General features: G+C 52.9%; 1 protein-coding gene across 6 annotated transcripts in view; it reads right to left on the reverse strand.

The window, feature by feature from the left end:
• Nucleotides 1-8,777: 8,777 nt before the first annotated feature.
• Nucleotides 8,778-22,643, reverse strand: part of LOC131398381 (cationic amino acid transporter 4-like) — a 110,896-nt gene continuing 97,030 nt past the window's right edge. For 4 of the 6 annotated variants that reach the window (XM_058531881.1, XM_058531883.1, XM_058531886.1 and 1 more), the window contains exons 2-5: nt 10,825-11,846; nt 9,716-10,356; nt 9,350-9,458; nt 8,778-9,267 (exon numbers count right to left, since the gene is read on the reverse strand). In XM_058531881.1, the coding sequence (XP_058387864.1) occupies nt 8,849-9,267; nt 9,350-9,458; nt 9,716-10,356; nt 10,825-11,846 (2,191 nt within the window). In that variant the 3' untranslated portion in view covers nt 8,778-8,848. Of the gene's footprint in view, nt 9,268-9,349; nt 9,459-9,715; nt 10,357-10,824; nt 11,847-16,905; nt 16,997-22,643 lie in introns of those variants that run through there. The other 2 variants (XM_058531882.1, XM_058531885.1) reach the window with 2 other exon arrangements.

The following is a 22,643-nucleotide window of genomic DNA, read 5'->3' on the forward strand; positions in this document are numbered from 1 at the left end:
CCCAGGGCACTGAGGCTGGGACTGAGCCACGCCCCTCCTAGAGCGCATCCGGGGATGTGGGCGGAGGCGCCGACTGCATGGACCAATCACATGTGGCGTACGATGAACAGTCGCCCACAGCAGCCAGTAGAGACACGCTCCCCGGGTGCAGTCGCCCGGGCAACCCCGTGCTGTGGGTGCTGCAGAAACCGCCACTGGCCCACGCTGACCTTGAGCCTGCTCCTGGCCAGGGCTCAGAAGGGCGCGCCCCATGGGCCAGGCGCAGGGCTGGGCGCCTTGCAGTCGTTTGACCCCCTGCTATCTGGTGTGGCTCCAGGATCGCCCCCTTCCGCGGACTGGGGACCGTGCCTGACCCCAGAGCTGAGCTTTAGTCCCTGCGCTTGGGGGCTGTGGCAGCTCTGCCTGGCATCGCACAGAGGGGCTGGGAACCTTGCAGTGCCAGCCACCGTCCTCTCTGGAGCCAGAGTCCCGCTCCCACTCTGTGGGTCCCAGTTCTCTCTCAGGCTCCAGCGTTGCATATGCGGCTTCCTCCTCCAGGAACATTCCTCCCCAACTTTGCTTGTTTAACTTCACAATCTGCGGGTGTCAGCTCAGAGGTGCCTTCTTCCTGAAGCTTTCCTTGGTCCCTCCTCTAGGCCGCTGTGATCCCCATGCCACCCTCTCAAAGTACCTATAACAGCTGTCATCCCCTCATGCCCCAAGGAAGTGAGGCCAAAGGGCAGGGGAGAGGGGCTGCTCCTCTCTGAGCCCCAGGGCCAGGCAGAGGGAGTCTGGAGAGGAAGGGAGGCCCAGGGCAGCTGCGGGTGGGGACTGAGCCCAGGGCGGGGGTGGGGCTGGGTCCTGCCCCCAGTGGGAGTGTCCCTTTACCAGCTGCTGGCCTGGCCTGGCCTGGGCGCCTGCTTTTCCTCCTGTTCAGCTGGGGCTGCAGCTGCTCTGCTGACCCTGCTCCCCGGCAGCCAGCAGGAGCTGAGGGCACGGGCTCCTCGGGGGCTGTGATAGGCTGGGGCCTTCTGGATTACAAACTGACAAGTAGGTGATGACGAGGAACTGGGGGGTGGGCGCCCCACAGAGGCTGCTGCAGCTCGGGGTCATGGTCTCTGTGGTGGGGTAAGAGAGTGGCTCCTGGGCAGGTTGGCTGGAGGGACTGTGACTGGTCCTGCTGGGCTGAGGGTGGGGATGTGACTCCTCAGGGGCTGGGCTGGTGGTAGTAGAGGGGGCAGGTTGGCCCTCTCTGGGGGCAGAAGGAGTGATCTCCGTCTGTCTAGAGGCAGCAGGTACAAGAGCAAGGCGTGTGCTGGTGTCCTCCTGTGTGCCCACCTGCCTCCTTTCCTGGACCTTGTCCCCAGCCCCCTGTTGGGCTCTGGGCACAGAGCAGGATGGGTCTCACTCTGCCCAGGAGGTCCTGGGAGGGGCAGGAGGTAGTCCCTGACACATGTGAGAGCTGGAGCCCTGGGGCCCCTGAGAAAGACTACAGTGGTGGCTGGGTCAGGGGAGCCTTTAAGGAGGGAGCTGGGTCTGGCTGGGGCAGGGGAGGGTGAAGGCTGGGGAAGGAGTTGGTGGTGGGCATCTTGTGTGAGAGCCCTGGCTGTCCGACACATGGCCGGGGTTTCTGGCCTGTGCAGGGTGTTTGGGGTGGAAATGAGGCTGGAGAAGAGGCAGAGGCCCTGAACGCTGTGCTGGGAGCCTACAGGGTGTAGGGGCTGAGTGGGTGGGGCCCAGCTCTGCCACTGCTCACCATGTGCCGGGGACACACCACACTGCCCATCACCTCCTCCCCAGGTGGGCTGTCATTGCCACTAAAGGCTACCAAGAGCAGGACCTGGACCCCAGATTTCCGTCATCACCAAACTCAAAGGAGTTTCTGTGACCCAGATCAAGGAGCTGGGGAACCGGCTGTGGACGTGGCCGAATTCATGAAGCCGCCCCAGGTGGGTGCCTTGGTGCTGCTGCCAGGCGCTGACACCTCTGATCCCACCCATGCAGCGAGTGTGTACAAGAAGGGCCTGTGATGCTAGAGGGGGTGCTGGCGCTGTCACAGGGCCAGGCTCAGGAAGGGCCTGACAGAGGAGTGGCCCTGGACAGGGCTCTCAGGGATGCGTAAAAAGTTTCCAGGTGGACAAGGGGACGGGGCAGGAAGCCAGGCCAGAGGTACTGCATTCACAAAGGCTGCACCCATAAGAGTGGGGAGTCTAGGAACTCAAGGCTTGAGCTTGAGGCAGGGGTCAAGGGGTGGAGGGGCAGGGGCCAGGGCCTGGAGCTCCTGAGTGCTCTCCTCCCTTACCTGGGGCCCTGTGGTCTGGTTCTTCTGTCCTTCTCATGCTGCATTTCTGGCACCTTCTCCATCCACCCAGATCCTCTACTGCCCCAGTTTCTACCTCTGTTCTCCTGATGCCCTAATTGTAGCCCAGGTGACCACTTGCCCAGAGCACAGCTGCCTCCTGATGCGCACCCACCACGTCCAAGGAGAAACCCTCTCCCTCTCCCAGTGCAGCGTCTTTCCATCCACTGAGGGCCATGCCGTCTACCAGGACCAAAGCTGGACCCGGCTCCCCACCTCCCTGCCCCTCCTCCTGTCCATTCCGTCTCCTGTCGGGTTTCCCTGCTGCCCCCGCTGTGCCTGTGGTCTGCTTGTGGGCCCCCAGGTGCGCTCCACACAGCAGTCAGGCTGAGCCTTCACAGGTGACACCATCAGAGCCGGCCAGCCCTTGCTTCCACCCTGGGAAGGGTCCCTTTACGTGATGGTGGCCACCAAGTCTAGAGACCTTTTTGCCACCCTGGTGCTGCGTTCCTCCTGCTGCCCCTGAGCCAAGGTCCCTGGACAGGAGCATCCACTCACCACCTGGCAGAACCATGTCTGTGAGAGTGCCTAACCCTTGAGGGTGCTTCCTCTCCAGTTCAGGGACTCCCAGAATGCTCACCACCGTCCCCTCCTGGCTGAATCCCAGAACTCTGTGACCGTGTGCAGGCACTAATGTCCCTGTTTTACAACAGAACAATCTGGGAAGGGACTAGCCTGTGGTCCCTTAACCAGTGTCTGGGGTTCCCTTTAATGCCTTTGACAAGGGTCTTGCCCAGGGACCTTTGACGAGGGTCCCACCCTGTGTCACACCCTGCACCTCCACCCTGTCATGAACTTAGCCCTCCCAGAGTCCCTCCACCTTCCCTATTCTGTCCTCCGAATTGGACCAGAGGAGCTGGGCCTCGAGGAGTCACTTCTGCCCCGACCAGGGACAGAACCACCACGAGGGAAGGAGTCTCGCTCTTTCTTGGGATACAGCACTGCACCCCGATCTGGCGGGGCGCTGCTTGCCCTCCCCCCTCTGACCACTAACTTCTATTTGCACCCTCCAGCTTTCCCATGTGCCCCCTAATTCAGGGGACCTTGGGGGCTAAGCAGGGGAGAGACAAGTCCCTCCAAACTGAAGGGCTGAGTCACGAAGGGGAGACACCTCCTGGGCCTGGACAACTCTGCTCTCTCACCACCGCAGCACCCTCCATCCCACTGTGAACCGCTGGGCTGACGAGGACTGTCCTGAAGGGGAGACGGGGACGCACAGCCACGGTAACTGTGGGCCCTGTCTTCTAGCACCTACACTGGGGGGCCGTGCTGGGACCCTGGGTGGCTCCCACATGCAGGTCTGGTGGTGCCTCTGTGTCTCTTCTTTCTGCCAACAGCCCCCTGCCCACTCCCTCCCCAGGCCCTGTGGAGATTTGAGGGCCTGGAGTTTGTCTTGTTTTCAAGGAATAAAAATGGGTCAGTGTGTGGAGTTCAACAGGACCCACAGGACCTGTGAGATCCGGGGCTGGTGCCCCATGGAGAGCAACATTGTGCCTGTGTAAGTGTCCCTGACACACAGGGCAGGTCCCAGGACCAGCAGAGCTTGCCCCTGACCTCCCCCACCTGCAGGAAGCCCCAGCTGGTCCAGGCTGACAACTTCATGCTATTCATCAAAAACAATGTCACTTTCAGCAAGTTCAACTTCTCCAGGTCAGCATGGTGGGTCCTGGCTGCCCCCGATCCTCCTTGTCCCGACTGGCCCGACCCCCAGCCCCACCCCCTCTCAGGTCCAATGCCTTGGAGACCTGGCACACCACTTATTTCAAGTGCTGCCGGGGTGACCCAGGCTTCACCCCTACTGCCCTGTGCTCCGCATCAGGGACCTCGTGGCTGCGGCTGGAGGGATCTGTGAGGACCTGGTGTTGCTGGTGGTTCCGTGGGGGACAGGATCCCGGGAGAGCTCGGGCTGAGGGTCCCTGCCCGTGTGCTGATGGAGCAGTGATGCGCTGTGTGCAGGGCGGGGCTATGGGCATCCATGTCCTCTGGGATTGTGACCTGGACGCCGGGGCTCCGACGGCGGCCCCACAGCTCCTTACAGCTGCAGGAGAGGAGCTACGACTTCAGCTGCGGCCCCACTGCCCACCTGCTGCTCCTCAGCCAGGTGCCCCTCCACCTGTCCTCCTGTGGTGGCCGGGACAACCCTAGCCTGGCCCATCCCTCTGGACACTCTGCTGTGTGTGCGAGGGGTCCCCAGGGCAGGAGGGGGTGCTCTCAGCTCCAGGTCCCCCAGCACAGGCTCCATCCAGCCTCCCTCTTGAGCATTTGGCCTCCACCCCATATGTCCCCACACCCTTGCTGCAGCTGGGACCCCTCACCCCCAGCCCCTCCTCCACTCCACCCTGCCTCCAGGGTTTCCCTCCACTGCACAGTGGGGTTTCTTTTTTCCTTCTCCCTTAAGGTTTAATCTAAACAATTACAAAAATCCATAGAAAACTTCAAAGATTAGTGCCATGAAAACCCATATAGCCTTCATTTGGGTTCACTAGGTGTTTTTTTTTTTTTTTTGCCCCATTTGGTCTCTCCCTCCCTCTCTAGAGTGAGCCGGATATATGTAGATAGATTTCACAGGAAACCATTGGAAAATAAGCGGCAGATATCTGGACACTGACCCTCTGAATGCTGTCCTGAGAATGAGGACCTTCCCTGGGTGACCGCTGGCCTCCTGTCACACTCAGGAAGTCTAACATTGGTGGATAAATCTAATATTTAAATTTCCCCAGCTGTGCCAGTAACAGTCGTAAATTTTTTTATTTTCTGATCCAGGATGCGCTCAAGGATCTTGTGTTGCATGTATTGTCCTGAGTCTCCTAAGCAGACGCCGCCGTGCACCCTTCTGTCACCTCACGTCACCTCGTCACCCTCATGCATACGAACACACAGCCCCCAGGCCTGGAGGTGAAGCCCCTGACACTGCTCGCTGGGCCCAGCCTAGCCTGGCGTTGCTGACCTTCTCAGCCCTTTGCAAGCATATGGGGGGACCCCGCCCACAGCCTGCTCCCCTCACCTCGTGCTCTCGCCCTCCCTGCGTCTCTGCCTAGAATTCCTTCCTGACCCCTGGGAAAACAGCCTGAGAGTCTCCCGGCAGGAAGCCTTCCCTGGTTCCTAGGGGAGAGTGAGTGACCCTCTCTGGACCCTCACAGCCCCGGCCTGCCACCACCTTGCCCACCTCCACTGCTGGTGTCTGTGTAAGGACCCTTCTGTCCCCATCCCCTCAGCAGGCAAGGAGCTTCTGAGAGGCAGGTCCCAGCTAGCTGGTCCCCTTTGTCTGCAGCAATGACATAGGGCTGAAACCCAGGACTCGGGCTGGGGGTGAAGGAGTCAATGGGTGAGGAAGATGAGGCCTGTGAGGGCCAGCCCAGCCCAGGAGTGGGCAGAGCAGGCCACTAGACTAGCTCCTGCCCCCAGGACAGCCGCTCACTGGTGGGAGGCCTGGTGGGCCTCAGGCGTGGCGGCCCGGAGCCTGCTGAAGCTCCACCAGATCCGCTTCAACATCCTTGTCACTGGGCAGGTAGGGGGCAGGCTGGGGGTAGGTGGGGCAGGGGCGAAGGGTGGAAGGGTGCGACAGCCACAGCCAGAGAGGCTCAGCCTCAGGCAGGGAAGTTCCGGCTCATCCCCACAACCCTCACTCTGGGCACCAGAGTGGCTTGGCTGGGTGTGGTGAATCTGGTCAACGTGGCTCATGCTGGCTGCCGGCAAGCATGTGCCCCCCGAGTGCAGCTGAGCCCCTGTGCTGACATGAGTCTCAGGGTGAAGGCTGGGGAGGCGGCAGGATGGCAGGTTGGGGGCCAGGACGTGAGTCTGTCCTGCCTCTCCCAGCTCACCTTCTCCTGTGACCTGCTGCTGTTGTACGTGGATGGGGAAGCCCATTTCTCCTGGAGGACCAAGTCTGAGGAGGGGAGCTGCGGGCCTGCCTGGACCCTGGGCCACAGTTTGGAGGATGGCGGCTGGAGCCCGGGCCTGCCGTCCTCATCTGCAGGCAAAGGCCCCAAAGGGCACTGCCAACCCTGAGCAGAGCTGGCTTCCCTACCCCCACACCTGGCTGCCCAGGTGACTTAGAGGGGGCCCAGCACCTGACCCCACTGCTGCTGCTGGTCTCCAGGGTGGCCCTGGCACCCACCCTCTGGCACATTCCTGTGGCCTGTGGCCTTTCTCTGCTTGTTGTGGGGTGGGGGCTGGGAAGGGTGGGGACCCTGTCTTGGGGACTCATGGATGAAGCTCTAGCAGAACCAGGGCAGGGGCTGGGGGGAGAACTCCATCCTTCAGCTCTCAGACAGACTATACCTTCCCAACTCCAGCCAGGGTGCTGTCTGGGACCACAGAAGCCAGTTTTGTCTAGAGACCTGTAGGGGAACACGATACAGGGTCTGGTCCAGTGGGGCTCCTGCTGGGTCTGGGTCTGGAGAACGCTCTCCCAGTCTGTCTCCAGTGTTCCCAGCAGCTCCCCGCCCACCAGCTCTCCCCACACTGGTTGTGGTCGACTCGGGCCCTGCCTGGCTCCCAGCCCTTCTCCCCCTGCCAGCACTCCCCTCACAGTCGAGCCCCTCCCCTCTCAGCGGCCCTGCATGGGGGTCTGTGCAGCCAGAGTCCAAGGCAAGGGAGAAAGAAGCCTGACAAGAGGAGTCGTCTCAGCTGCTCTGGGCCTGGGTTCCTAGGGCAGGTCCCCTCCCAGCTCTGGGCCTCATCCATGGCGCGAGGAGTATGGTGGGCAGACGATCTGATGCCTTAGGACCCCAGGCAAGGGCAAAGGCACCTCTTTGTCCCAAACCTGCTCAGCTTGTGAGGACCAGCCCCTTCCTGGTGGCAGCCCTCAGGCTGGGATAGAGGAAAGGTGGAAGGGCTGAGTTGGTGGACATGGGGTTCTTTGGGACCTTCTATATGTCTCCTTGGTGACCCCCAGCCCACTGCCCTGGAACCTGCTCACCGAGCTTCCTGGGAGCCATGGGGTGGGAAGGCTGAATAGCTGGACACATATGTCACTACTGCCCAAGGTCACACCTGAGATGTGTCTGGGCAGCTGCCCACCCCAGCCTGAGGCAACTGCATGGGGACCATACTCTGACGAAGACTCCAGGTGGAGCCCAGGGGCTGGAAAGAATGTCCCTAACAGAGGACATGGAAGGCCCCCAGCAGGCTGGCCTGGTTCTGGCTTTGGAATCCCACCAGGCCTGAGTCCTGCCTGCTGGAGAATTTCCCCGATCCCCTGGGACCACGCTCAGGAGGAGAGGGATGGGGGCTGCCAGAGCCAAGCCCTCTCTTGGTCCCAGGGCAGGGACAGGGACTTGGAGGTACCCACTCCAGGGAGAAAAGGGGCTGCCTTCTCATGGGTCCCTGGTGACCAGGGGCATGGTGGCAGCTTGCTGGTGGAGGGACATGGGCCAGGTTGGGGAGCCAGGGCTGGGGCCCAGGCTGGGCAGTATCTGGAATCATCTGGCCCCTGGAGCCTCAGCAAAGCCTTGGGGTCCCTGCTCCTCTCAATCCCCAGAGCCGAGTCCATGGGAGGCGGGTTCAGAATGGCCAAGGTGAGAGAACACGGCCCTGAGCCTGGTCATTGGAGCGGAGTCACGGGTACCTGGTTGTCCTTGGGGCCCAGAGAAAGCTGAGGTCAAGGCTGCAGAGAGCCGAGGAGTAAAGCTGCCAGAGCCAGCAGCTTCCTGTGTGGCCCTTACAGGCAGGAACGGGGAGGTGGAGGCGTCTGTGGTAGACGTAGCATGGCCTTAGGGAGACCAATGGGAGTGCAGGGTGGGCCTGGGGACCCCCAAAGATGGGGCCCCACTGCCACCAGGTGGGCTGGAAGGTACCTGGAGCAGGCCCAGGTGCTTGTGCACCCACCTGCACGCGTGTGTCCCATCCCGGGCATTTATCACAAAGCCCTGAGGGGTGGGCAGGGGGAGAGGCAGCTGGGGAGCTGCGGGCAGCCCTGAGCTTGGAACCAGCTGTGTCTCAGTCTGCACGTGGGGTGTGCACCCCCAGGGGAGCCGTGTGGGCCTGTGCCTGAGAGATGCGTGTACCCGGGCAGGTGGGCCTCTATACCCAGGGCAGGCCTCAGGCACGTGCCCTTCTCTCTGGGAGCCCTGGGAAGCCGAGGGAACCCCGGAACTCCACTGTCCTTTCTAGGCGGACTCCTTGGGGTACAGGCTCTGCTCTCTGGATCTGCCCCCAAGGGGATACGGGGGTAGCCTGGGAGGTGCCTGATCCCGCCCTGCCAGGCCCCCTCTCTGCCTGGTGTGTGTAGCTCCCCTCTGAGCTGGGCAGAGGACATGGCCTGAGGGCCGGACCCTGAGACCTAGGCCTGGCCATGTCCCTGACTCAGGCTGTCCCATGGCTGGTGCATCCCCCTTATGGAACTTTGGCATCTGTATTCTGGACTGGGGACAATCACTTGGTTCTTGGGAGCAGGTGAGGACTCAGTGCCACAAAGAACACCACAGTGGAGACGGTGACAGACCACCTGGCTGGCCGAACAGCTATTATTGTGGATCACTGGGTCTGCAGGCCTCTTCTCTGCTCGCCCTACTCCACCTGCCCAGGTAGCTGGAGTTGGTCATAAACTGGAAGGCGCCGGGCAAAGAGTCCACCACACCAGCGCTGGCCAAAGCCCACTCCCAAGGACTCGAAGCTTGGCACCTGGGCTAAGGTCCTGAGGAGCCCCCGGCATTGGCACCCCTGGAAACATGAGCCGCCCTGAATAGAAGAGGCTGCCAGCCAATGGGGAAGGGCAGGCAGGCCCCCAGCGGTCCTCATGGACTGGCAGGCTGCTCCGTGTGGCCAGGATCCTGGGCCAGTGTCTGACTGAGGGGCTGCAGGGCCTGCACCGTCTCCTCCAGGCTGCCGCGTGTGGCAGTCAACCTCGGCCGCTCCCGCTGGTTCTCCTTGCTGTGCCGGATGCCGTAGCCAAAATACACCGCGAGTCCTGCAAGGGTGGCACAAGCCTGAGGGGCAGGTCCCAGCCCTGCTTCCCTGCTTGCCCTCCTCCTGCAGCCCACCTGGGCTCCCAGCCTGGCCCCCACTCACCAATCAGCAGCCAGATGGAGAAGCACAGCCAGGTCAGGGAGCTCAGATGCAGCATGAGGAAGATGTTGAGGAGGATGCTCAGGGCTGGAGTCAGGGGCACCAGGGGAACCTGAGGGACAAGGGCAGGGCTGGGCTGGGCTGTGGGAAGGTCTGCTGGCCCAGTGCCTGATTTCTCAGGAGTCCACAGAGCCTTTCTCTGCCTCTGGAGATTCTGGAGACAAGGACCCACTCATCATGCAGAAAGAGGGGGATGGGGGACTGGCCTCCCCCGCCCTGTGAGCCCTGGTGCACCCTGCCACAGCAGAGGAGGAAGGGGCGAGGGGAGCTGGCTGGGCTGAGAGTGATGGGTGCTGCTGGAGGAAGTACCTGGAAGGTGTCCTGCCGTCGCTGTTGATGGTGGGCCCCCAGGACAAGGAGACTGAGCAGAAACATGACGGAGCTGAGCAGGAGCAGCAGGGTGTACCCCCAGAGAGGGAGGTGCAGGGCCGAGTCCCCGAAGACCAGCACGCAGTCCAGAGTGATGGCCGAGGCCACCAGGACACCGAGTGCCCAAGCCACGGTGGCTCCAGGCCGGCACCCACCCAGGAAGCCAAGGTAGGATCTCAGGGCTGGTCGCAGCTGCCCGGGCTCAGGGGCTGAGGCCTGCTCTGTGCCCACCAGCTCCGTGTGGCCTGATGAGTCATCATACTCCCTGGCCACGGAGCCAGGGCTGGCTGGGCCCGAGGAACTGGATGGAGGGCACTTTTGGAAGCGTAGCACCATAATGCTGGTGGCCATAAAGGTATAGGTCAGCAGTACACCGAAGGACAGGAACTGGACCAGTGCCTCGAGGTCCAGCAGCAGAGCCAGCAAAGCCATGAGGACCCCAAACACCAGGATGCCCACCACAGACACCTGTATCCGGGGGTGCACGTGGGCAAACACCTGGAAGATGAGCCCATCGACGGCCATGGCATGGACCATGCGTTGCAGGGAAAAGAGGTTGCTGATCAAGACAGTGGTCATGCCTATGGCAGAGGGTGGGAGACTGGTTAGCACAGTGAACAGGCCATCCAGGGGTCACTGCTGGGGGCCAGGGCATGGGTGGCCCCTTGGGAACATGGGCATGAGCTTGCCTGGACTCGCAGAGTGAGCCTGAGTGTGTGTGGGGTGCTGGACTGTTCCCCCTCACCTCCCAGGAATGGAACATACCACTTTAGGTGACAGAGCCACTAGAGAGTTTGCCAAGGGCTGAGTCCCTCTGCCAGCAAAGGACCCGGAAGCACATGCCCAGAGCTCACATTCCATGTACAATTGGGAGGGGCGGTGAGTAGGTCCCTCTCAACAAGCCTGGGTGGAGAGTCTAATCATTAGCACCTTCCTGGGCCCATGATGCAACTGGGAACACAGGCCCAGATGGAGATGTGTTCCCTGGGAGGCTTAGGGCAGGGCCCCACCGCCCTGTCCCCTCCCAAATGCCCGGAAGGGCCCCTTACCACAGATCGCACCAGCCGCCACGATGACGCCCGCCCAGCTATAGCCCCGCTGGTAGAAGGCATCAGCAAGCGCCGAGTCAGGGTCCAGGCTGTGCCAGGGGACCATGAGGGTGAGCACAGTGGAGGCGAGAATGTAGGTGCCAGCTGCTAGGCCAAGCGAGATGACAATTGCTATAGGCACAGCTCGCTGCGGGTTCCGGGCCTCCTCGCTGGAGCCAACAATGACACCAAAGCCCACAAAGGTGTAGAAGCAGGTGGCAGTGCCAGCCATGATGCCGGAGAAGCTGAAGGGTGCAAAGCCCCCTTCCTCAGCGCTCCAGTTGTGCGGGCGGGCCAGGACACACCCCAGGATGATGATGAAGAGGACAATGACCAGGTTGATGGCAGAGAAGGTGCGCCTGAGCCAGGAAGAGACATGGGCTCCACAGGGGACGAATGTGGAGATTAAAAGTAGGATGGCAGCAGCCAAGAAGTCTGGGTACTGGGCCAGGAAGGGCACCTGCCAGATGCCCACATGGGCCTCAGTGAAGCTGTGGATGCGGTGGCTGAAGATGACGTCCAGGTGGCCACTCCAGGTGTGGGCCATGGCAGCACCAGCAATGAGGCACCGGAGGAGAACGATCCAGCCAATGAGGAAGGCCCACAGCTCACCCATGGACACGTAGGTAAACAGGTAGGCACAGTCCCTGCCAGATGCACGTGTCCCGAACTCCGTGTAGCATAGGGCTGCCAGCAGGAAGGCCACGGCAGCCACAGTGAAGGACACGACCACCGCAGGGCCGGCCATCTCCTTGGCCACGGTGCCCATGAGCACATAGAGGCCGAAGCCCATCATGGTACCCACACCCAGCAGGGTCAGGTCCAGCGTGGTCAGGTGGCGCCGCAGCGACGTCTCCCTGGTGGTCTCCTCCACTGTCTTCAGCCGGTTCAGCTTCTGGCAGAAGCGCACCAGGCCCGCAGTGCTGGGCAGCCCCCAGGCCATGGTGGGCAGCTGAGAGGAGCACCAAGCCAGCTGCCGGCACCTACAAGGGTGAGAGGGAGTGACAAGCTGCCCTGCTGGGTGCTGACTAGCCCTCAATCCTTGCTCTGATCCTGCCCTGATCCTGCCCTGGGGACCCAAGCCTTGAACCACTGGCCAGTTGGAGGGCTGGATGAGGCAGGGGTCAAGGTCCATGAGCAGGGTGGGCAGGAGGTCACAGGAAGCATGGAGACCACTTTGGCCTGCCTCCCAGGCAAGTGAGGGGCCCTGGTAGAGCTGGACCTGAGCGTGTTTGAGAGGGGCTCTGAGGGTGGGGAGCGGGCAAGCCCCACGGAGCCCAGCTAGGAACCTCTCCAGTGGTCTGGGATCCCAGAAGAGAGTGGAGACCTGAGGCTTCCCAGGAGCTGGGCCAGGCCTCCAGGACCAGGAACAGGAGTGTTCTGGCAGAGGCGGCCACCTGCCCTCAGACAGCAGTGCTCATCATCCTCCTCCCAGCCCCACCAGGCTAGTGTATCAGCCCACGCTGCCAGGAGTGCGGGCTGCCCTGGGCCACGCGCCTGAAGACAAGGCCCCGCACCCTGACAGGCCACCACCATGCCACTGACACATCTACTTTCACTGTGCCCCTGTCCCCAGTACCCGAGCCTTCACCTCCTCTCTGGCCTGAGTCTGTCCCCACAGGAGTTGCTGCCACTCACCTTCTGTCACCATTGCTGCCACTGCTCTGTGCCTACCCCCAGCCCTGGGGACATATCCAGAACTGGGCACCACCTCCAGGTCCCACAGGTACTCAGCACACCCTACCCACACCTCACACTGTCAAAACCAGAGCTCACCGGGTTCTAGGGAAGCTCTATTACTGTGCCCGCTTCACAGATGTGAAAACTCAGGCCACCAGGTAAGTGAGTAGCCCAGATGACTGGGGCGGCCTTGGGAGGCTGGTGAAGGTTAAGGTCCAGGTCTAGGGGTATATCTGGAGCCCTGCGCTTTCCCTGCTGCAGACACTCTCCTTGATCCCTCATCCCAACACATGTACTCCACCAGCTGGGCACCATCCAGGCCCCTCAACACTGGGACGTGTGGGGGCTGCGGGATTCAGGCAAAACTCTGGTACGAGGAGGGTATGAATCTGGCTGAGAGGCCCTGGGCAGTCCCTGACCTCCCAGCACAATGGGATGGCAGGAAGCCACCCTCATCCATTGACGAGGGAGTGCCTGGCTCTGGGGAGTGTTCTGTGAGTTGGCAGAACTCATGCTGGCTGTTCTGAGCTTCTAGCTACAGACAGTGTCCTGAAATGAGGCAAGCAGACTCCTGGGGACAACTACAGCCCTCCAGCCTGGAGCACCCTAGGGCCCCTCAGACACCAATGGCAGACCCCTCCTAGCCCAGGAGCACCTGTCAAGCATGGAGGACCCTGGGGGAGCCTAACAGCAGTTCCCCACTTGTGGATATCCATGAGAATATCATGGACTGAGCACCTACTCCATGCCAGTCCCTGCATCACAGGAGACACATCACATGTCTCATCACATGACCATCACAAACCCCCCTCAGTCTTATTTATTCCTGGAGGTGAGGGATCTTTGTCCTTCTGCTCCTCCCACTTCTTTGAAACTGGAAAGGTTGGTGTCACAGGGTGTGAACTTGTTTACAGCAAAATGATGACAATCTATCAAAGCAAAGCAAAACTAAAACAGACACCCTCTTCCCCTAGAACTTTCTCCATGTTTTCAGGTTTATATGTGGTTTGTGGAATAAGATTTTAGGGGCACCTGCAGGCTGTCTGCATCAGTGTGCTGGTGACAGGATGGTGGACTTCCAGACAAGATGGTGCCACTTAGAACACTCTGCCTTAACCAGTCCCCTTGCTCCTTCTGATATTTGGCTGATAGTGCCTTGAGGAACTTCTCAGATGGGCTCCCACTTCCTGCAGGGATGACATCTCCCGTACCTCGCTCCTTGTGGCCTAAACATAACTGAGCAGATGTTCCTTCTTCTGAAATGCCTTCACAAAAATCCAGAAAAATGCATTTCCAACCAAGAGGGTAGGGCAGTTTCGTAACAGGAGCTCCCCCAAGGCCTTACGGATGACACCTGAGAGCTGGTGTGCAGGGTTTCAGAGCACTGACTTCTTATCTACCCAGAGAGGGGCTCTCACCACACCTACTTTCACAGGCACCAACATCCAATGGATATTTGTGGCCAAGCGTGGTTGACGCAGTCAACTGTAAACTTCCAGGGACGTGGCTGGGCCAAGTGCTGGACCCCACTGAGCAAGGCAGTTACATAGAGCAACACCATGAAGATGCAGTGAAGAGAAAGCACCAAAAAATACAAGAAGAAGAAGAGAGAACACTTCCCACCTCATCCTACAAAGCCAGGATCATCCTGACACCAAACCCAACAAAGACACCAGAAGAAAAGACAACTACAGACCACTATCTTTTATGAATATAGATGCAGAATTGCTCAACTGGATACTAGCAAATCAAATCCAGCAACAAATAAAAAAGACCAAGCGAGATTTATCCCAGGAATGCAAGATTGATTTAACATATGAAAATCAATGTAATATGCCATACTATTAGAATAAAGGACAAAACCGCATGATCGTCTCGACAGACACAGAAAAAAAGTCAACAAAACCTGGAACAGAAGGGACTGCCTTGAACTGATGAAGACCATCTATGATAAACCCTCGGCTACTACACTCAATGGTGAGAGACTGAAAGCTCTCCCTTTGATCAGCAACAACCTCAGGATGTCCTTTCCCACCACTTGTACTCAACATTTTACTGGAGGCTCTGGCCATGGCAATTAGGTGAGAACATGAAATAAAAGGAATCCAGATTGGAAAGGAAGAAGTCAAACTATCTCTAGTCACTGATGACATGATCTCATGTAGAGAAAATCCTAAGGAATCCACACACAAAATATTAGAACTAATAATCAAGTTCAGCAAAGGTGCAGGATACAAGATCAACATACAAAAATCAATTGTATTTCTATACATTAGCAATGAACTATCCAGAAATGAAATTAATAAGACAATTCTGCTCACATAGCATCAAAAAGAAAAAATATATATATATAACAATATTTTGAATAAATTTAACAAAAGAAATCCAAGACTTGTGCACTGAAAACTACTAAACATCATTAAAAAAAGTAAAAGAAGACCTAAATAAGTGGAAAGACATCCCACCTTCATGGACTGAAAAACTTACTGTTGTCATTATGGCAACACTCCCCAAATTGGTCTGCAGATTCAGTGCAATCTCTATCAAAATCCCAATTGCTTATTTTGCAGAAATTATCAAGTTGATTCTAAAATTTATATGGAGATACAAGGGACCAAGAATAGTCAAAACAATATTGACAAAGAACAAAGTTGGAGGACTTACACTTTCTGATGTCTAAAGTGACTACAAAGCTACCGGAATCAAGACTGTGTGTTACTGGAATAAGGACAGATGTATAGATCAATAGAATAGAATTAAGAATCCAAAAATACGGGCAATTTTTAAAAATGTATGGCCAATTTAAATTTATGGCCAATTGATTTTTTAAAAATAGACTTTATTTTTTAGAGCAGTTTTAAGTTCACAACAAAATTGATCAGGAGGTGGAGTACCCCCAGCCCCTACACATGCACAGCCTCCCCCACTATCAACATCCCCTACCAGATTGGTACATTTGTTACAAGTGATGAACATTTAATGACACGTCATTATCACCTAAAGTCCACAGTCTACATTAGGGCTCACTCTTGGTGTTGTACATTCCATGGGTTTTGACAAATGTACAAGGACATGTATAGAGTATTACAGTATGCCCTAAAAATTCATCTCTGCTTCACCTACTCATCCCTCCCTCCCCACTAACCCCTGGGAACCAATGATCTTTTTCACTGTTTCCACAGTTTTGCCTTTCCAGAATGTCATACACTGGGAATCACATCATACAGTATGTAACCACTTCAAGACTGGCCTTTTTCACTTAGTCATACGCATCTAAGGTTGTCTTATGTCTTCTCATGGCTTGATAGTTCCTTTCTTCTTAGTGATGAGTAGTATTTCCTGTCTGGATGTACCAGTTTATTTACCCATTCACCCACTGAAGGACATCTTGGTTGCTTCCAAGTTTTGGCAATTACAAATAAAGCTACTGTAAACACTCACATGTAGTGTGTGTAGACATAAGTTTTCAACCCATTTGGGTAAATACCAAGGAGTGTGGTTGCTGAATCATGTGGTAAATGTACGTTTAGTTTTATAAGAAACTGCCAAGCTGTCCTCCAAAATGGCTGTACCATACTGCATTCACACCAAATGAAGGAGTGTTCCTAGTGCTCCACATCCTCAGCAACATTTGGTGTTGTCCATGTATTGGATTTTTCCCCTTCTAACAGGTGTGTAGTGGTATCTCATTTTAATTTGCAATGCCCTAATGACATAAGATGTGGAGCATCTTTTCATAGCCTTATTTGCCAACTGTATATCTTCTTTGGTGAGGTATCTGTTCAGATCCTTTGTGCATTTTTAATTGGGTTGTTGATTTTCTTATTGTTGACTTTCAAGAGTTCTTTTGGAGAGAGGTGTCAAGATGGTGGCGTAGGTGGACTCTGAACTCATGTCCTGGACACAACAAATTTACAACTACTCTTGGAACAATTACCCCTGAAAGAGAACTGAAAACTGGATAAAAAGAACCACTGCAACAAGGGACAGTCCTGACTGAGGTGGAAGAGGCAGAAATTCCTTTCTGGAGAGAAAAAAAAAGCCACCTTCACAAGCTGTGGCACTTCATCGCTGGCTGGGAGCAATCCTAAGGTACACAGCTTTCTCTGGAGGAGTGGGGGACCTGAGCAGGGGAGCATTACTGCTATAAGCATCTTTTGGACTCAGCACAACCAAGACGAGTGACATAATATCTGGCTTTGCTGGCTATTAACTACAACGAGGAATACCCTCAGAAAAGCTATCAGACATAGGGGAAAAAGCTTGCTCTGAAAGGGCACATGCACAATTCACCCATTTCGGAAAGCAACCTAAAATCAACAGAAAGAAAGGTGCACAGTTCTTTGGTGAAAAGCGACTCACCTGATAGGCTCTGGATGCATCTTGGTGAGAGGTGAGACTTCTTCAGGGACAGAGACATCGGTGGCAGCTACTATTGTGACCTAGCACAGGCGTGCTGACACAGATGCTGGCAGACACCATTGGAGTTCTTTCCCTGACCTGTTAGCCCAGGGTCTGCCCCACCCACTAGAGCACTGATTTAACCCAGCTCAGTCAGGGCAGGCAGCCTGCCCTAGGGACTGGCACCACCCAACAGCAAGCCCTTGGGCAAATTGTGGGCCTGCATAGGCTGGGTGCCTGGATCCTCTGCAGCTAGGTGAGTGGGTCTGCGTCTGTGGGGTAGGGTGTGAACGAGGAGTAGGTGGTGTGTGGGGCATTGGTGGAATGTGTAAGGCCTCTGCAGTGGGGTGACTGGGTCTGCTTCAGGGGGTTTGGGTGCATGCACAAGGCAGGTCTGTGTGTGTGGCCCTGTGGGTGGTGGGGCTTGTCAGCTGCAGAAGACTTGTGCTTCTCAAACAGCCACATAGGGGATTGCCCCACCTTTCAAAGTCTGAAACAACTGGCTGCTCCCATGCCTGGGGCCAGCCCCACTCAACTACATCCTGAAAGAGCTGACAAGAGCCTTGCAGGCCAGAGGCCTACAGCAACCACAAGCCCCTGAGCCTAGCAACCAGCCATGCTGGGGGCCTACTCACTTAACAGAAAAAATGCAACAGGTATGTGCTATTAGACCTTTCAGCCAACTGTGCTGGGGCTCCCCACACCCAATAAAGTGACTGAGGGTCCACTGCAGCCACATGCCGCTGAACCTTACAACCAGCTAGCTAGGGGGACAGCCTAGCCTCCCTGGGCATCTGCAGCAAGAGCAACCCTGCCACAACAGAAGGACACATACAGCCCACACAGCAGTCACTCTTGGAACATTTGGAACTGGTGATGAGAGGGAAGCCCACTGCTGGCCTCATAAGGCATCTCTTACATAGGGCCACCTCTCCAAGATCAGGAGATGTAGCTGACCCACCTAATACATAGATATAAGCACAGAGAAAGAGGCAAAATGAGGAGGAAAAGGAATACATTCCAAGTAAGGGAACAGGACAAAACCCCAGAAAAATAACTAAATGAAACAGAATTAAACAATCTACCTGACAAAGAGTTCAAACAAAAAGTCATGAGGATGCTCACTGATCTTGGGAGAAGATTGGATGAACTCAGTGAGAATGTTAACAAAAAATTGGAAAATATAAAACAGAACCAATCAGAAATGAAGACTACAATTCTGGAAAAGGAAAAATTCATTAGAGGGACTCAACAGCAGAGTAGAGGATACAGAAGAACAGATCAGCAAGCTGGACAAAAGACTAGAGGAAATCACACAAGCTGAACAGACAAAAGAAAAAAGAATTAAGAACAAGAACAGCCTAAGGGACCCTTGGGACAACATCAAGCGCGCTAACATTCATATTATAGATGTGCCAGAAGGAGAAGAGAGAGACAAAGGGGCAGAGAATCTATTTGAAGAAATAATAGCTGAAAACTTTCCTAACCTAAGGAAGGAAACAGACATCCAGGTACTTGAAGCACAGAGAGCACCAAACAAGATGAAATCAAAGAGGCCCACACCAAGACACATCATAATTAAAATGTCAAGAAGTAAAGATAAAGAGAGAATCCTAAAAGCTGCAAGAGAAAGGCAACAAGTTACATACAAAGGAAACCCCATAAGGCTATCAGCTGACTTCTCAACAGAAACCTTACAAGCTAGAAGGGAGTGGCACAATATATTTAAAGTGCTGAAAGGAAAAAAACCTACAGCCAAGAATACTCTACCCAGCAAGGTTATCATTCAGAATGGAAGGAGAGATAAAAAGTTTCCCAGACAAGCAAAAATTAAAGGAGCTTATCACCAAGAAACCAGTCTTACAGCAAATGCTAAAGGGACTTATTTAAATGAGAAAGAGAAGACAGCAAATAGGAATAAGAAAATTATCAAAAAAAAAAAAAAGCAATAAAATCACAGGTAAAGGCAAAAATACAGTAAAGGTAGCAGATCAACCACCTATAAAGATGATATGAAGGTCAAAAGACAAAAGTACTAAAATTACCTATTTCCATGAAAAGAGGGTAATGGAAACACACAAAAAGAGTTTAGATATGCTATCAAAAACATAAAATGTGGGCGGAGAGGAGTAAAAGGGTAGAGCTTTTAGAGAGAGCTCAAACTAAACACACCATAAACTTAATATAGATTGCTATATATGTAGGTTACTACATACGAACCTCATGTAATCACAAACCAGAGATCTATAATAAATACACAAAAAATTAAGAGAAAGGAAACCCAAAGATAATACTAAAGAAAGCCATCAAACCACAAGGGAAGAGAGCAAGAGAAGAAGAAAGGAACAGAGAACAACTACTAAAACACCCAGACAAAAAGGAACAAAATGGGAATAAGCACATACTCATTAATAGCTACTTTAAACGTCAATGGACTAAATGCTCCAATCAAAAGGCACAGGGTGGCTGACTGGATAAAAAAAACAAGACCCATATATATGCTGCATACAAGAGACACACTTCAGACCTAAAGACACTCACAAACTGAAAGTGAAGGGATGGAAAAAGATACTCCATGCAAATGGCAATGAAAAGAAAGCTGGGGTAGCAGTACTCATATCAGACAAAATAGACTTTAAAACAAAAACTGTAACAAGAGACAAAGAAGGGCACTACACACTGATAAAGGGAACAATCCAACAAGAGAATATAACACTTGTAAATATCTATGCACCCAACATAGGAGCACCTAAATATATAAAGCAATAATTAACAGACATAAAAGAAGAAATAGACAGTAACACAATAATAGTAGGGGACTTTATCACTCCACTTACACCAATGGCTAGATCATCCAAACAGAAGATCAATAAGGAAACACTGGCCTTAAACGACACATCAGACCAGATGGACTTGGTAGATATATACAGAACATTCCATCCAAAAACCACAGAATACACATTCTTTTCAAATGCACATGGAACATTCTCCAAGACTGATCACATGTTAGGCCACAAAACAAGTCTCAATAAATGTAAGAAGACTGAAATAATACCAAGGATCTTTTCTGACCACAACAGTGTGAAACTAGAAATCAACTACAGGAAGAAAATCAGAAAAGCCACAAATATGTGGAGATTAAACAAAATGCTACTGAACAACAATTGGGACCATGAAGAAGTCAAACAAGAAACCAAAAAATACCTGGAGACAAGTGAAAATGAAAATATGACATGCCAGAATTTATGGGATACAGCAAAAGCAGTTCTAAGAAGGAAGTTTATAGCAATGCAGGCCTACTTCAACAAACAACAAAAATCTCAAATAAACAATCTAACAGTGCACCTAAAGAAATTGGAAAAAGAAGAACAAACAAAGCCCCAAATCAGCAGAGGGAGGGAAATAATAAAAATCAGAGCAGAAATAAATGCAATAGAAACTAAAAAAAACAATAGAAAAAAAATCAATGAAACCAAGAGCTGGTTCTTTGAAAAGATAAACAAAATTGACAAACCTTTAGCTCGACTCACCAAGAAAAAAAGAGAGAAGGCTCAAATAAATAAAATCAGAAATGAAAGAGGAGAAACTATAAGGGACACCTCAGAAATGCAAAAGATTATAAGAGAATACTACAGAAAGCTATAAGCCAACAAATTGGATAATCTAGAAGAAACGGATACATTATTAGAATCATACAACCTTCCAAAACTGAATCAAGAAGAAATAGAGAGGGCCGGCCCTGTGGCTTAACGGTTAAGTGTGCGCGCTCCGCTACTGGCGGCCCCGGTTCTGATCCCGGGTGCACACCGAGGCACCTCTTCTCCGGCCACGGCTGTGTCCCACATACAGCAACTACAAGGATGTGCAACTATGACATACAACTATCTACTGGGGCTTTGGGGGAAAAAAGGAGGAGGATTGGCAATAGATGTTAGCTCAGAGCCGATCTTCCTCAGCAAAAAGTGGAGGATTAGCATGGATGTTAGCTCAGGGCTGATCTTCCTCACAAAAAAAAAAAAAAAAGAAGAAGAAGAAATAGAGAATTTGAATAGACCAATCACCAGTAAGGAGATTGAAACAGTAATCAAAAACCTCCCAAAATCTAAAAGCCCAGGACCAGACAGCTTCCCTGGTGAATTCTACCAAACATTCAAAGAAGAGCTAATACCTATACTTCTCAAACTCTTCCAAAAAATTGAAGAGGAGGGGAAGCTTCCTAACTCATTCTACGACACCAACATTACCTTGGTACCAAAACTAGACAAGGATGACACAAAAAAAGAAAACCACAGGCCAATATCACTGATGAACATTGATGCAAAAATCCTCAACAAAATACTAGCAAATTGCATACAACAATACATTTAGAAGATCATACACCATGACCAAGTGGGATTTATTCCAGGGATGCAGGGATGGTTCAACATCTGCAAATCAACCAATGTGATACACCACATTAATAAAAGGCAAAATAAAAATCACATGATCATCTCAATAGATGCAGAGAAAGCATTTGACAAGATACAGCATCCATTTATGATAAAAACTCTGAAGAAAATGGGTTTAGAAGTACCTCAACATAATAAGGGCCATATATGACAAACCCACAGCTAATATCATTCTCAATGGAGAAAAACTGAAAGCTATCCCTCTAAGAACAGGAACCAGACAAGGATGCCCACTTTCACCACTCTCATTTAACACAGTATTGAAAGTCCTAGCCAGAGCAATCAGGCAAAAAAAAAGAAATAAAAGGGATCCAAATTGGAAAAGAAAGAAGTGAAACTGCCACTATTTGCAGATGACATGACTTTATATATAGAAAACCCTAAAGAATCCACCAAAAAACTTTTAGAAATAATAAATGAATATGGTAAAGTTGCAAGATACAAAATTAACATACAAAAATCAGTTGTGTTTCTATACACTAACAACGAAGTAGTAGGAAGAGAAATTAAGAATACAATCCCATTTACAATTGCAACAAAAAGAATAAAATACCTAGGAATAAATTTTACCAAAGAGGTGAAAGAGCTGTACACTGAAAACTATAAAACATTGTTGAAAGAAATTGAAGACGACAAAGAAATGGAAAGATATTCTGTGCTCTTGGATTGGAAGAATTAACACAGTTAAAATGCCCACACTCCCTAAAGCAATCTACAGATTCAATGCCATCTCAATCAGAATCCCAATGACATTCTTCACAGAAACATAACAAAGAATCCTAAAATTTATATGGAACAACAAAAGACCTCAAATAGCCAAAGCAATCCCAAGAAAAAAGAACAAAGCTGGAGGCATCACATTCCCTGATTTTAAAATATACTACAAAGCTACAGTAATCAAAACAGCATGGTACTGGCACAAAAACAGACATACAGATCACTGGAACAGAACTGACAGCCCAGAAATAAAAACACACACCTATAGACAGCTAATCTTCAACAAAGGAGCCAAGAACATACAATGGAGAAAGGAAAGTCTCTTCAGTAAATGGTGTTGGGAAAACTGGACAGTCATGTGCAACAGAATGAAAGTAGACCATTATCTTACACCATATACAAAAATTAACTCAAAATGAATTAAAGACTTGAGGGTAAGACCTGAAACCATAAAACACCTAGAAGAAAATATAGGCAATATACTCTTTGACATCAGTCGTAACAGTATCTTTTCGAATACCATGTCTAGTTGTT

Source organism: Diceros bicornis, chromosome 35, assembly GCF_020826845.1.
Source record: "Diceros bicornis minor isolate mBicDic1 chromosome 35, mDicBic1.mat.cur, whole genome shotgun sequence".
Classification (NCBI taxonomy): Eukaryota; Metazoa; Chordata; class Mammalia; order Perissodactyla; family Rhinocerotidae; genus Diceros; species Diceros bicornis.